The following is a 13,463-nucleotide window of genomic DNA, read 5'->3' on the forward strand; positions in this document are numbered from 1 at the left end:
TTTTCGACGTCTTTCTTTAATTGTTATATTGTTCTTCATTCACTGCTTTTGTCCCGTTACTTGCAATTATGCTTCGGACGAGAAATTGCAATAAACTTATTCATGATTGTTTCTGACGGAAAAAAACACAAGAAACACCGATACCAATGGCACTGGTGGTTGTATCTGTTGACACTGTTGGCAGTACTTTGGAAGTCAAAAATGTCCCTGTGAAGAAGTGGGTAATGTCCATGTGTTAAATTTGCTTAAGTTCTTTTACTTCATAAGGAATGTACACCATAGATTCGCTAGCTTCTTCTCTCATGTGCGCTGCTGAACTGACACAACTGTTCTATTCCGCTAGGTGTCTCTTTTTCGTTGTTATGGACGATCTTGGCAGATGCCCAACAGTATCGTCTTTCCAGTCACGTCCAACTGTACCTTTGGAAAGAAAACAAACATTATAAGCACAAAAGATTCACTCTAGGATTTCACTACCTACTGTAGTGCGTGACAGTCGCATGATGTTGTTATGACAACGGGACGTCATAACGGGCTGTGTTTACACGGTAGAGCCAGAGGAACAGAAATACATGTATGTTTGCCAAACTTACAGACAGAAGTGTCCCTTGCTTCCTCTTTATCCATGTCTAGAATCAAAGCCGTGGCATCAGCGGACAACTCGGGGATCCGGAAAAGACAGAAAAGAGCTACGAGAAAAGAAAATTCAGAAGGATGATAAATAACAACAACTGCTGATCTGACACCTAACATTGTGCCCACACACATACACACCCCTTCCATAAAGTTCTTTAGCGACCCCTGAGGACATTTAGTCACCCTGTTATAACGTTACGTCATCCATAACCCAATTATGTCTACCTTTGATTTGCAATGACACGTCACCGATCGCGAACAGCGGTCTGCAGACAGGGCACCGTATTACTTTGAGTAATAAGAACATAACTACAACATGTCTTCCTTCGGAAATAAATCACAAGGCAAATCTGCTTTAGACTGTGTTCAGGCCAAACTCTGATATATTGACAAGCCCCATTGACGTCGTCCAGAGCTGACAGACACGGTGAATGGATGGGCTTACTGAGAAAACGGTTAACTGATAACATGTCTGCTTATCAGTTTACCGTCCCTGCGTTAATTGTTAGACAAGCTTGTTCAGGTTGACATATGTCAATAATGACTCACGACGAATGTCCCATATTGATTTTTGAACAATGCATGTCAGGGGAATGTAATGCACCAATTGTTTGACGAAGCATGTTTATAATTCACACATGAGACATTTAGTAAGAAAGGATGATTTCGATCGCTATCACTAACTCTCCAAGCAGAGAAATTGGTCCGGCTGGTATTTTGTCCCGTTTGAGTTTTATGTCTGCTTGGAGAATATGACTCACCCACAAATGCGGAGCTGATGGGAGGTATTTAAAAATGGAGGCTAGCGGCGGCGTGAGAGATGCTTCAACGGTTGAACTGGCATAATGAAAATACAATTTGATGTCAAACCGCGATCATACCTTAATCGGTTTCCTGCCATGTTACTCCGTTTCGCCCTATCATCCCCACATTGTGCTGGAAGTCCCCGTTTTCCGTTGGAATCCCCACAGAACCGACGTCCCTCGAACAGGACGTCCCGGCCATGTTTGAGGAGAGCCACACCACACTTATCGTTATCGAAAGGAGTAGCGGTCCTTCCCGGTGTGTGTGGATAAAACCTTACAGTATACGGTCTACCGTCTACAGAATCTTGAATAACTTGAAGTTGGTGGCCCCACGAAAGAAAGAAGAAGAACCAGCACCGTGCACATTACATGGATGCAGTGCAGGCAGGCTGCAACGTTTAGCTGTCATGATTTTACGTCATGGGAATCCCCACTCGAAAGGCCAAGGGTCAGTGGACGACACTACATATAGGGAAGGGGTTCTCTTAACCAGTATAGGAAAAATAAAATGAATTGCTACCTTGTTCTATTCAATCATTTTCCGCACCAGAATGGGGGTACTGTATGATAAATCATGGAATGCCACTGCACGCACAGCTAGAACAAGTTATATCATGTGTCACCGAACCTTTGCATAAAATCCAGGATCCAGTTTTTGTACGCGCCGACAGAGGTCGCTCCTGATACGTGCACTTGCTTTCGGTTGTGATATTAGTAATTGTTTCACTTTCGGATGTAACGATATGTTTCACCTCCTTTCTCGTCGGTTTCGTGTCGTCATTAATATTAGGCGTGGTTTCATTAAAGTTCTATCTCGATAACTTGCAAGTTTTTGAAACAGAAATTAATTTTTTTGGTTATTTTCAAAGAAACGTACGCACGAAGAAACTGAATAATTGGTTTTTAGATTTATTAATCATCGCTCTCTATCCAACAGTGATATTCACAATCAATTCAAGTTGTTATTCCCAAATGTTTACAGCCTTGCAAGCACTGGCATAAAAGATAACTGGAAAAATGGCGTGATGAGTACAGCTAGCTATATGATAACGGTTTCTATACCATTTTTGCGTATCAATTGAATATATATCATGTTTTACTTTATTAACCGTGTGTAACCGCCTTATCACTACAAACATTTTACACGGTGTGCAGTGAACAGTCCATCCCTTAGCCGCATTAACATACAGACTGGTTATAGTGTTAAAAGTATGTGTGCATGTGTAACATTTAGAACCGATGTAGCTGCATAGGTCGACCGAGCAAACCAATGAGACGTCATACCAGAATGGCCTAGATGTAATCGTCGTGCCACATGACCGAACATTGAAAACATTATTGTTTGAGCCATTGAAATTCTGATATTCTTACATATCGCGTTATTCATGCACAACTGACTTTGAATAAAAGCGACGTGCCCCATTCCCACAAAGTAATTCAGATGAATTTGGCTACTCTTTGATCATCATGTTGTGCTTAGGTTCTGATATTTTCTGTTGTGCTTATTTTTACAGATATGATCCTGTCTGTACATATTTTTCATCATACACCGCCCCTTGCTTTACTTTGTTTACAAACTACGTTGCAGTACTACTATACAGCGCCATGGCTTGGACGGTATGCTGAGCTGTGTTCTGTTCTGGTCTGTAATTTCTGTTCTGTTCACTGCGTTGTCTTCTTTGGTACATCGAAGGTGCATTATATTGGGCTCTTTGTACATTGCACTTTGTTTTATTGTTACACTCTTACTAACTTTGGATGTGTCATTGACATTGTTGTTTCTGTGGCACGACGATTAGAAATGCCTGGTATATCATATGTTCCTGCAGCTAAAAGCAAGTTTATCTATAACCTCCATTAACACTAATCCGCCGGGTTACATAAGTCTGCAACTTCAAGGTGTGCACAGTTTAGATATACAGGAGTGCATTATACTGAGAGATGTTGGGTTGGAGATCTATTTGGACGTATCTCTTCTGGGTGGTGGAATTATGTACCCTGGTGGAATTATGTTAGTAGATGTTGCATTTACATTTAGATCATACAGTTTCTGATCAGTACTTGTAGATTTTGATTGCACAATCCGACACGTCGGTGACCACGACCCTGCCTTCGGGCGTCATGGCGACTCCGTACGGGGACAACAGCCCGTCCGAGGCCGTGGCGATGTGCCGCAGGAACGACCCGTCGGGCCGGAACAGGTCCACCCGCCCGTTGTGGATGTCCGCCACGATGATGTTGTCCCGCGGATCCACGCACAGCCCCGCCGGCATGCCGTGCTTCCCCCGGTCAGCGTCCGCTCCGACCTCGCCCCCGAACTTGAACAGGAACCGCCCCTCGGAATCAAACACCTTTAGAACGGAAATTAAGAAATCACACGTCAGTTATCAACTAAAGCTGGGTTTTGAGAGGTAAATCCTAAAGGTAACATACATGCGGGATAGCTTTTTTCGAACAATAATCGTTCAAAGTATCCGTTTAATCATTGTCAGAACATATGCGGGTACATTGTGCAGTCATGACCTTCACAAAACCATCTGTTCATATCAATTAATCGATTCAAAAACAAATGGCAATGCATTACAATATTTTTAGACTAAAGAGCAATGCCTGTGATTGATTATTCCAGAATTTTTGCTTTTAAACCAAGTTTCCAACGACGTGAACTTTCGCGTTCATTGTCTATATTAAACATTTCCAGTGGCCCATTTCTACTACTGACTGTCACTGAGAATAAAATACTACTAGTATATAACGCTAACGTCTTTCAAATACTACTCAAGAAGGTCCATATGTGTATATATTTGTGATAGATAAGCGACTGGTGCAACAGAACACCAGAGAATGGTTACCTTCACACAGTGGTTCTTGTAGTCGGACACGATGATGTCCGAGTGCGAATTCACGGCCACAAATATCGGCCTGTTGAAGTTGGAATCGTCGTCCCCTGTCGACCCGAAGTGGTGAAGCAGCTCGCCGTCAGACGAGTGGATGGTGATCCGGTTCTTTCCTGCACAATTTGATTTTGATCATAAAAACATCATGCAAACGTTCGTTGATACAAGTTGCAATGCCAGATTCCTCAAAACTTTATAAACTTTTAGAAGCCTCTAGATCTAACGTCACATGAGCTACGGCAACGGTTGTTGCATACAAAGGAGTCCATCAGAAGATAGCTTCAGAAGAAAACTATCTGCGAAATGTATGATTGTTTGTATCAACAACAAAGCTTGATAACGGTACCTGCATCTGTCACCAGCACGTGATCAGTACGTGCGTCGTACGCAATGCCTGATGGGATGTCTAGGACGTCATTTCCGAATTTGCTGATGACCTCGCCCTGAAAGACAGGTTTGCTAGCTGGTCAACATTTTTCTATCATTCAACGTTATAGAAGTACTTTTGTGTATACCTATTCTATCAAACGCTTCCAATATGCACATCATATATAGTCTCCTCCCATTTTCTGGATCACTTTGCTCACAATGCCTTTGACATTCTGTTTGAAATATAACTTTCCAATGGTGCACATTTGACTTTAATTGCCCTTGTGTGAAAATAGATTTTCCATTCCAAGTTATTGTAAAAAAAATCAGGTCAAGCTTTTGATATATTACAATGAACAACATACAAGCGTAGAGGTGCTATCAACAAAAGGTTTAGCACAGTTAGGTTGAATCAGCACTAGTACCTTTGGGTCGAACTTCTTGACACACTTGTTGGCCACGTCAGTGATGTAGATGTTCCCATCAGGCGTCACGGCCACGTCCACAGGCTTCAGGAACTTGTCTCCCTCCTCCTTCTCAGACTTCCACTTAAACGTGCCCTTACTGTCAAACATCTGGAACGTTTCACAGGTCTTTGTAAATCATCATGAGCTCCCAACAGTACTAATAATAAGAAATTCTGACATGTTTAGCACTACAGCTAGGTGTACTGGTAATGACACGTGTTTTTGTATTGCAAGCAATGTGCAAGAAATACACTTGTTTGGTACGTCCCAATTATGTGGTTAGTATATCATCAAACATGTCTTTAGTGGAAATTGATCGCTCCATGAATATCATGATCCTATAGCCTCGCTAATAAGAATGTACAAATCAAGGGAAAGATCACGACAAATATATAGTCCCAGCTAGATATCGTCTGATAGCATCAAAAGTAATAAATGAACTTATTTGAAAGATAAATGTTGACAGTTGCAAAAGTCGCTGTCGATTGAACGTAAATATGAGTGTCATGCTGTGCAGTGCTATTTTGAATTAACAAACAAACAAAGCCAGAAGCACACAAAGAACGGACCTGTAACCGCTTGTTGCCGTTGTCTGCCACCAGAATCTCCCCCTGACTGTTGGTGACTACCCGGAAGGGAGAGTCGAACTCCCCATCCTTGGTTCCCTTGGCTCCGAACTGGAACACTGGCTCTGTGATCAGCACTCCCAGCCGGAAATTCTACGGGTAGAGAAGATTGTACTTCCGGTTAAGCAGTGTATGTTAAAACATCCCACCGCTGCCACCAGTGTTGCAGCATAAAACACCACACCATGTCTTGTCCAGAGATATTATGTTTAAAACTAGGTTGTTGATTTTCCTTCAAAGTCGTTTATACACACCAGATGTGCTGTAAGGCTTGGCTATGCTTATGGACTCCCCTTCGCCCTTTTTTTGATAGCCAGCCACTCCAGACGTGATAGCAACGGTAGGGTGTTTTTGCATTGGTCTAGTCAAATCCTCGCTCTAGTTTATCAAGTTCCCTTTCATTCTGTTTGTACGCTACGGATTTAGCGATATCATTGGGCATAGTTCCTCCAAATTTTCTTCATTATGTCTAAGTATAAAGCAAAATTGGCTCAAGAATACAACAAATATAGGTTACGTATAGGAAGGACAATGCAAAAAGGTTCATATAGCCTACTTCATTATTACCTGTCTAGCAGAGAAATAAATAAATTAATGGCAAGTGGCATGTCGTAACGTGACAGGTGTTTCCACTTGATTTGTCAGTAATACATTTCAAATAGTCTTGTAGCTGATCTTCTACAGTCATGAAATATTCATGTGTGTCTTTCCCACTTGGCGATAATGAACTGTCTCACGCCTATTTATGATTGTCTTCCATCAATCTTACTGGCAGTAAGGGCGATGCCCTGTTGTGTATTGTGCCACGGATAAAGGGACAGGCTATGCTGGGGTGTTGTGTCAATGACCTCTGGAACAATTTCATAACAAGGCCAATAGAGGATCCTGGGACTTACCTACTGCCTGCATAAGAGCTAAGATCTAGCCACGTTTTATAAACAGATTGAAAACAAGGAAAACTGATAACACCACCCACACACTCAAACAATCACATACATACATACACACACACACACACACACACACACACACACACACACACACACACACACACGCACACACACACACATACACACACACATACACACACACATACACACACACACATGCACACACACTCACGCACACACACCGAACATACACACTCAAACACACACACACTCACACACACACATACACAGAGGGAGAGAGAGACAGACAGACAGACAGACAGTCACAGAGAGAGATAAGACCACATCATTGGGCAGTGGTTTGAATCAGTTATCTAGAATATGTTTTGTTCGTGGGACAGAGATATCCACCCCACCTCGTGTAGGTGTTCGGCGGAGAACTTGACGCAGGTGTTTACATCCGGGCCCTGTGTGGGCAGCAGGTCCCCGGCCTCAGAGATGGAGTTCTCCAGGATGGACCACTGGGACAGCTTCTCTACGTCAGAGTCTTTCTCCAGGGCCTCGTCAGCAGCCTACAGATGTACAGAAATGTGCTGTTCAATATCACGTACAGTGGTAAATAGTTGTGATAAACATTGGGTATCAGTATTGTATACTACTTTCTTGAGGTATCGTATATTTTTCTAGCATACCCACAATTACAGTCTGGGTGCATATATATATAGAATACAACACGGGGTATTCCGTATCACCCGGGGTACCAGCCCGACCGCGGGTACGGCCGTTTGGCGATCCGAACCGCGGAAGGGCTGGGACCGAGGGTGATGCGGAATACAACGTGTTGTATTCTATTTATGTCATGCCCACCCGAGAAGGCACACATTTCAATGCGGAATCACTGCACGAAATGGCCTCGTATCCCGGCGTATACGTACAGGGATTCCTCCGGAAATATTCCATATCCCGGTGCGGATTTAGCGTATCCGTTAATTATATCGGAAACGCTAAATCCGCACCGGGATATGGAATATTTCCGGAGGAATCCCTGTACGTATACGCCGGGATACGAGGCCATTTCGTGCAGTGAATGCGCCAGAAGTTGAGGGAGTTTTGTGTCCTCGAACAAGAAACTGCAACAACATTGATTCTAACCTCCGAATCTGGTATTCGAATTTCCGACGGCGGCGCAACCGACGGGCTCGAAATGCATTCGAAATATTCCATCGAAGCCTGTGTGATAACACTTCCGAACCCTATGTGATCCGGATAGTTATCACACGGTCCGGAACACCCGTATCAGGCCTAGGTATGACATAAATGCATATATGCTATATGCTATATCAGGTGACAGAAAAGCACATACTTCGTTTTTCAAACAAATGTTGGAAAAATTGTTTGCTAAACGTTGATATGACTTGTCTATGGATAAAATTCATGATATGGGTCAAGGTTATCTATAGTTTGGTATCTTAAGATGCTTGAAATGGCAGCGTCATTGAATTTTCGCATGTTTAAAACGCGCTTCGATTGAAGAAAATTCTAAATTCAGAAGATCTCAGCGAAAACCGGAAGAATAAGAAGTGTTGACTAGGTGGAATTGTATTATGAATGTAACAATAGCTTTTCTCATTAACAAAAGAGATGCTCTGCCTGTGGTGCGTGCCTGTCAACGTGACGAATGGTTAAACATGTCGTTAGGTTTGCTCATTTGCATAGAGGACTTTTCACGTGTTCACAACGTGCTTGACATGCACGTGTCCTGAACACGTCTTTAGTTCAGGTTTCTAACTGGCTTAAAAGATAATCGGCATGTTTGTCCTCAGCACCTTCCTGGGAACGAGTCCAACATGGCGGCGTTGCCTAATAAGGGAGTTGTGACATCTGCAACAGCAGACTAGATATATGTGTATCTTATCCCAGGGGAGACACAAATCATCCAAACGAAACATGATATTTACCAGGTTCACTTTTCCTTTTATGAAATTGCTACTGTCCCGTATCTGTCTGATTATGTGGTTAAAACACTCATCATAAATTCCCGCCAACCCATATTCCCCTAACCCATGGGAGACGTGAGCTACTGACTCTCTCTGTGTATGTTCTTCTATTCGTGCTGTTGAAATATTCACATCATTTATCACTATTACTTGGTTTCGTCGACTGGAAAAAAACACATTATTCACATGCTCGTGATCTTTAAATACACAGAGCCAAGAATGATGGCAAGTTGAGAATCTGAGATAGACAGGAATCAACGGTTCAGAACATTTCTCACTGAACCATTCCGACCTCGTCTTTCATCTACCCTGACTAAATCTAGCCTCTACCAGGCCCCGCGGATCGCTGGGAAAATAGTAGAAATTAGCCAAATAGAGCGAAATGGATGAAGGGAGTCGGCTACGCAGATAGGGTCCAATCTGCAATCCTGCGCCTGCAAATGAAACCCTCCATGGCCAAAGTCCCCCGGTAAGTATTTTTCCTATAGCCGGCGCGGTTAGTCTGGTAGAGACTAACTAAATCGCGGTCCTAGTGGCTGGCCCGATGGATGCCGCCCTCTAGAGGGTGGGGGTCATCAACCTGCGCCAGCGAGAGATTGTGTAAACACAGGCTAGTCTTTAATCCACCAACATGGCGGACGTTACATGACGCCATGGTCACGTGACGGCTAACAGCCAATAGAATAGCTGATGAAACCTGGTTACCTGCATGCACTCCTCCAGCTTGTGCAGCCCTGCCTGCATCTCTCCCCGCTGGGACGCCAGGGAGTCCTTCCTGTCGGTGTAGAGCGCCTCCAGGGCCGACACCATCTCCTCCTCGCTCTGCTGGATGGCCTCGATCAGCATCTCCGCGTGCTGGTGGATCTCTTCCTTGGTTGTTTCTCTGTAACAACATGACGCGGCATGTGGTTTACAAGAAACTTCGGGATTTTTATCTTATTGAAATTGCAACACAGTAATTTCACCGGTCACACAAGCAGCGATGCTCATGTCGGGTGCCATCTAACATACAGTAGAACTTGGGGATGTACGGTACTGAAAGACCTCTTTGTTTGTTCACATGCTGGACCACAAATAAAAGTCAATTCGTCTATCCTCAAACCAAACTTAAAGGGTTTACACGCCTGTCCATGGTACTGTATAAGCACCATGGTACTGTATAAGCACCAAGATCGCCATACAAAGATGAATATCTTAGACATAGAAAATGTTGACATCAATTAGATATGTATTGCAAGAAGCTCAGGAAATGCAGAATACAGACATTTGTGCCAGCAAGGAGGTTTATAAAACCTCTTTGGTGCCAGCGAGCGATTTTCGTTTCAGCACCAAGGACAGGTATGTAATGCCATGGTGTAAAGTGGCGTTATTTGCTTGTTTTGTGTCAAAGTTTTATATAACGCTATAGATACAATAGCTTGTAGTTTGCGTGCTATTGTTTTTGTTTTTGTTGTTGTTGTTTAGTTATGGTCACTTACTTGTCCTGCTTCAGTTCGTTTTCCATGGCCACCAATAGGCTGACGGCTTGCTGTAGAGGCTTGGCGCGCTCCCGGCATTCCCCCACCCGCTCCCTGATCCGCTCACAGTACTTACTGGCCGCGTCCTGGGGTCAAATACGTCAATCACAGGGACGTTATTAACGGTCTATAAAACACGTGGAGACGAATAATGTTTGATTGAGGCGCAGGCAGGAAACGGAGGCGTGGACACATTTGATGACATTTTATACTGAATAGTCCATTTTTGTTGAATTGTACTCTTAAAGCTTCAGAATCCGAGATTAATACAAAATAAAGATTTATAAAAACAAAGACAGCTTTGGCAAACCTTGAGTTTAGAGACAGTATGGCCGTTGTGCTCCATGACGAAACAGTCGCCGCAAATCGGCACCTCACATTTGTCGCAAAAGTACTTGATGACTTCTCCTTCGTGGGTCCCACAGGTCACCTCCTGCGGAAGATATCATGACGGTTCACAGTCTGTGTATCAGCATGCCACGACAAATAGCATTGATCAACTATCCCTGGTATCAGTAGGTAATATCTCCAGCGATCAAGGGTGCGTTGTGGAGTCATTTGCACATGCATGCGTTTACGAAATAAGAATTGATATTAAATTACACGTATTTGAAATAAGAAACTTTATTTGATGAAGTTTAACTTGTTTTGAACACCGTAAATGGATATCTAAAGCTACGGATTGTAAAAAGTGTTGCGCTATGACAAAAGTTTTTAATTTCTGTTTCGTTTCTTTATTCATTTCTTCTAAAGCTCGGACCAAAAGACTGCAATTCCCTGCTGCACTACACAATTCGTCTGTACAACAGACAAATCCAGCCGCAGACTGAGTCGTAATATATTTTTGTCCAGTCGTTGTGTTCATGTTTTCACTCTGTAAATATGTGCAAATAGGACTATATTGTAAGATCAACGTAAGTCAGGAGTACATGTTGTCCATGTATTTCTGCCATGTTTATTTGAATAAATAAACATTGAAAGTTTGAAAGATTTCTAATTCCCGTACCCTCTTCTCTCTCCTGGGCGGGGCCGGTGACTTTGGCCGCGGGGCGTTCCGTGTGCGCTCCTTCTCGGCGTGTAAGATCTGACACAGGTTGGAGACGAAGAAGTTGTCTCTCAAACCCTTCACTCCGTTCTTAGGCAGGGGTGTCTCCTCTCGGCACATCGGGCACGTCAGCTTACCTTTGGGGCTCTTTGCCGTCTTACTGGCTGTTAACCTGAGGAAAAAAGTTGGTACCCGAAAAGAATGATCAATGCATCCTCTCTAGCTCTTGACAGTACTGCTATCGACAGTCTTCGTTTCTTACTTTGAAATCCTCTAAAAAGGTTAAGAATTTTCTGGGGGAGCATGCGGCCCTGAAGCCCACCCTGAAAGCTACAAAAAAGACCCCCAAATAAAACCCTGGCTACGGGCTCGCTGTGGTCCTTAGGTCTGGTATCATACAAACGGCACATTTTGCCTTATTTCTAGATCTATTACAGAGACCATGGAGATCTGATAGATCTGATTCATATGAATCTTAGATAATTCTACATTGGAGAGAGAAAAATGGACAATGGCAAAGATATAATAGGATCTACGAACGTGCGGTTTACGTCATACCCGGTAATTTTAGTTTGGCTTTCCAATATGATAACAGGGTAGGTCTTTTTATTAGTTTGATAAGTATACTTTGGAGCGTAAAAAATGGGGACCGCACCCAGTCAACCAAGGGTCTGCGAACACCTGTAACAGCACGTCTCCGAATTCCTTTTGGATCATTTTTTTGATGATGTGCAAGAAATAATACAATACAATACAATACGATGCAATACAATACCTCTCTCCTCTTTGATTGAAATTGGTCACGCATATTATTATCTAGAGCTGTTGTTGAGAAAAGAATGTATCTGAGACTTGGGTCTATTATTCAAGGTAGCTTTGAAACATCTACTAGTACCTAACGTTGCCTTCAGAACTCAAAGTTACACTTAAGAGCTAACCCTATATTTGCGTTTCCTACTTCAGAACATCTCTCACCTTGCCAGACAGTCCATACAGAAGGTGTGGAGACACGGCAGCACCTTGGGCCGGTTGTACGTCTCAAAGCAGATGTTACACACGATCATCTCGTCAGAGATCTTGTTGAGGACAGTGGACGTGCCGGTGGGGGAAGGGGCCGTCAGGGACGCCATCTTGGATTCCTGCGGGGATCCTCTGGGCGAGCGCGCCATCTTCTGACTCTGACTCCGGTAGGTGAGATGGGTTCTCACCAGCGTATTATGTAGAACTAGACTGTCTAGTCAAAATGCTATACGTAACCCTCTTCTGAATAGAACCAGAGGCTTATACAATGCAAACAATAAACATAAAATTGCACGATTAACCAACTGTACGCCTGAAGAACGCAGAATAAAAAGTTGACAACCTGGCGGTTAGAACGTAACAATTGTTAAATGGGATATACCGGACTAAACAACACGCTATGTCCGCTGGGTTTTGGGTTAGTCCACTTATTAATAGGGTGATGCGAATGTTGAATAAAACTATCTGTTCAGATGTTTATTGTTACTCCTACTATCATAACCGTCACTGAAAACTCTGGCGGGCGTTTTTACTCCGCATCGTCCTTAAGAAAAGATTGCTGAGGTTTTAAATGTAAGATTTTTTTTTTTCATAAAATGGAAAAATGGTATCTTCCCACGACTTTTGACGAAGAAAAAAGCGACACCTCGCTCTTGTCACCCCACCCATGGGACGGCCGGTTGCGTGCCGAGATATCAAAAGATCATATTAATAATTCAGAGCCCTGCATCAATGCCTTATTGACTTCGATGTCAATATCCAATATCTACATCTCATTTTCAGCACAAAAGCATGACGGTTCTTTAAACAAAAGACGGAAGACAGTCAGAAACAAAACAAAAACAACAAAGACTGGGCGAAAGGACACAACTATTGTCTACTTTTCTTGTATGAAGATAAGGAAGAGAAGTTATGAAAATAAAGATGATTGGATGGTAAATGATTTATGAAGCTCTGGACATGAAAAGGCGGTTTAGAGACAATCAGAGCAGACGGGGAAAGGGCAAGCTGAAACAACATTGCCCGGCAAAATGTCACAAGACACGGAGAGAAGGTACAGCGTCTTCATGATTCCCGTCGCCCAATGATTTCAAATTCATTGTAGTCGAGTCGTAAAACAGCATATCATCGCTTGCAACGATGAATACAATACCGTGATAATCAATACACTACTCGCAATAAATATATCGGAA

The 13,463-nt window shown here is 43.1% G+C and overlaps 2 protein-coding genes and 1 long non-coding RNA gene across 3 annotated transcripts; all 3 read right to left on the minus strand.

Annotated features, from left to right (window-relative positions):
• Position 1: 1 nt before the first annotated feature.
• LOC136441498 (uncharacterized) lies at positions 2-1,850 on the minus strand. The gene is made up of 3 exons (XR_010756898.1): positions 1,518-1,850; positions 594-689; positions 2-420 (listed from the first exon to the last, which is right to left on the minus strand). It is a non-coding gene; the product is annotated as an uncharacterized lncRNA (long non-coding RNA).
• Positions 1,851-2,335: 485 nt separating this feature from the next.
• Positions 2,336-10,657, minus strand: LOC136442520 (tripartite motif-containing protein 2-like). The gene is made up of 9 exons (XM_066439421.1): positions 10,516-10,657; positions 10,167-10,291; positions 9,394-9,571; positions 7,108-7,263; positions 5,745-5,894; positions 5,134-5,283; positions 4,686-4,782; positions 4,295-4,452; positions 2,336-3,793 (listed from the first exon to the last, which is right to left on the minus strand). The coding sequence occupies exons 1-9, from the start codon at positions 10,549-10,551 to the stop codon at positions 3,497-3,499; spliced, it is 1,347 nt and encodes a 448-aa protein (XP_066295518.1). The 5' UTR covers positions 10,552-10,657; the 3' UTR covers positions 2,336-3,496.
• On the minus strand, positions 10,632-12,664 carry LOC136442115 (tripartite motif-containing protein 2-like). Its single transcript, XM_066438741.1, has 3 exons — positions 12,226-12,664; positions 11,212-11,422; positions 10,632-10,667 (listed from the first exon to the last, which is right to left on the minus strand). Exons 1-3 carry the CDS (start codon positions 12,417-12,419, stop codon positions 10,632-10,634), a joined length of 441 nt encoding a protein of 146 aa, XP_066294838.1. The 5' UTR covers positions 12,420-12,664.
• Between the last annotated feature and the right edge of the window lie 799 nt (positions 12,665-13,463).

The sequence above is a fragment of the Branchiostoma lanceolatum genome, chromosome 9 (assembly GCF_035083965.1).
Source record: "Branchiostoma lanceolatum isolate klBraLanc5 chromosome 9, klBraLanc5.hap2, whole genome shotgun sequence".
NCBI classification, from domain to species: Eukaryota; Metazoa; Chordata; class Leptocardii; order Amphioxiformes; family Branchiostomatidae; genus Branchiostoma; species Branchiostoma lanceolatum.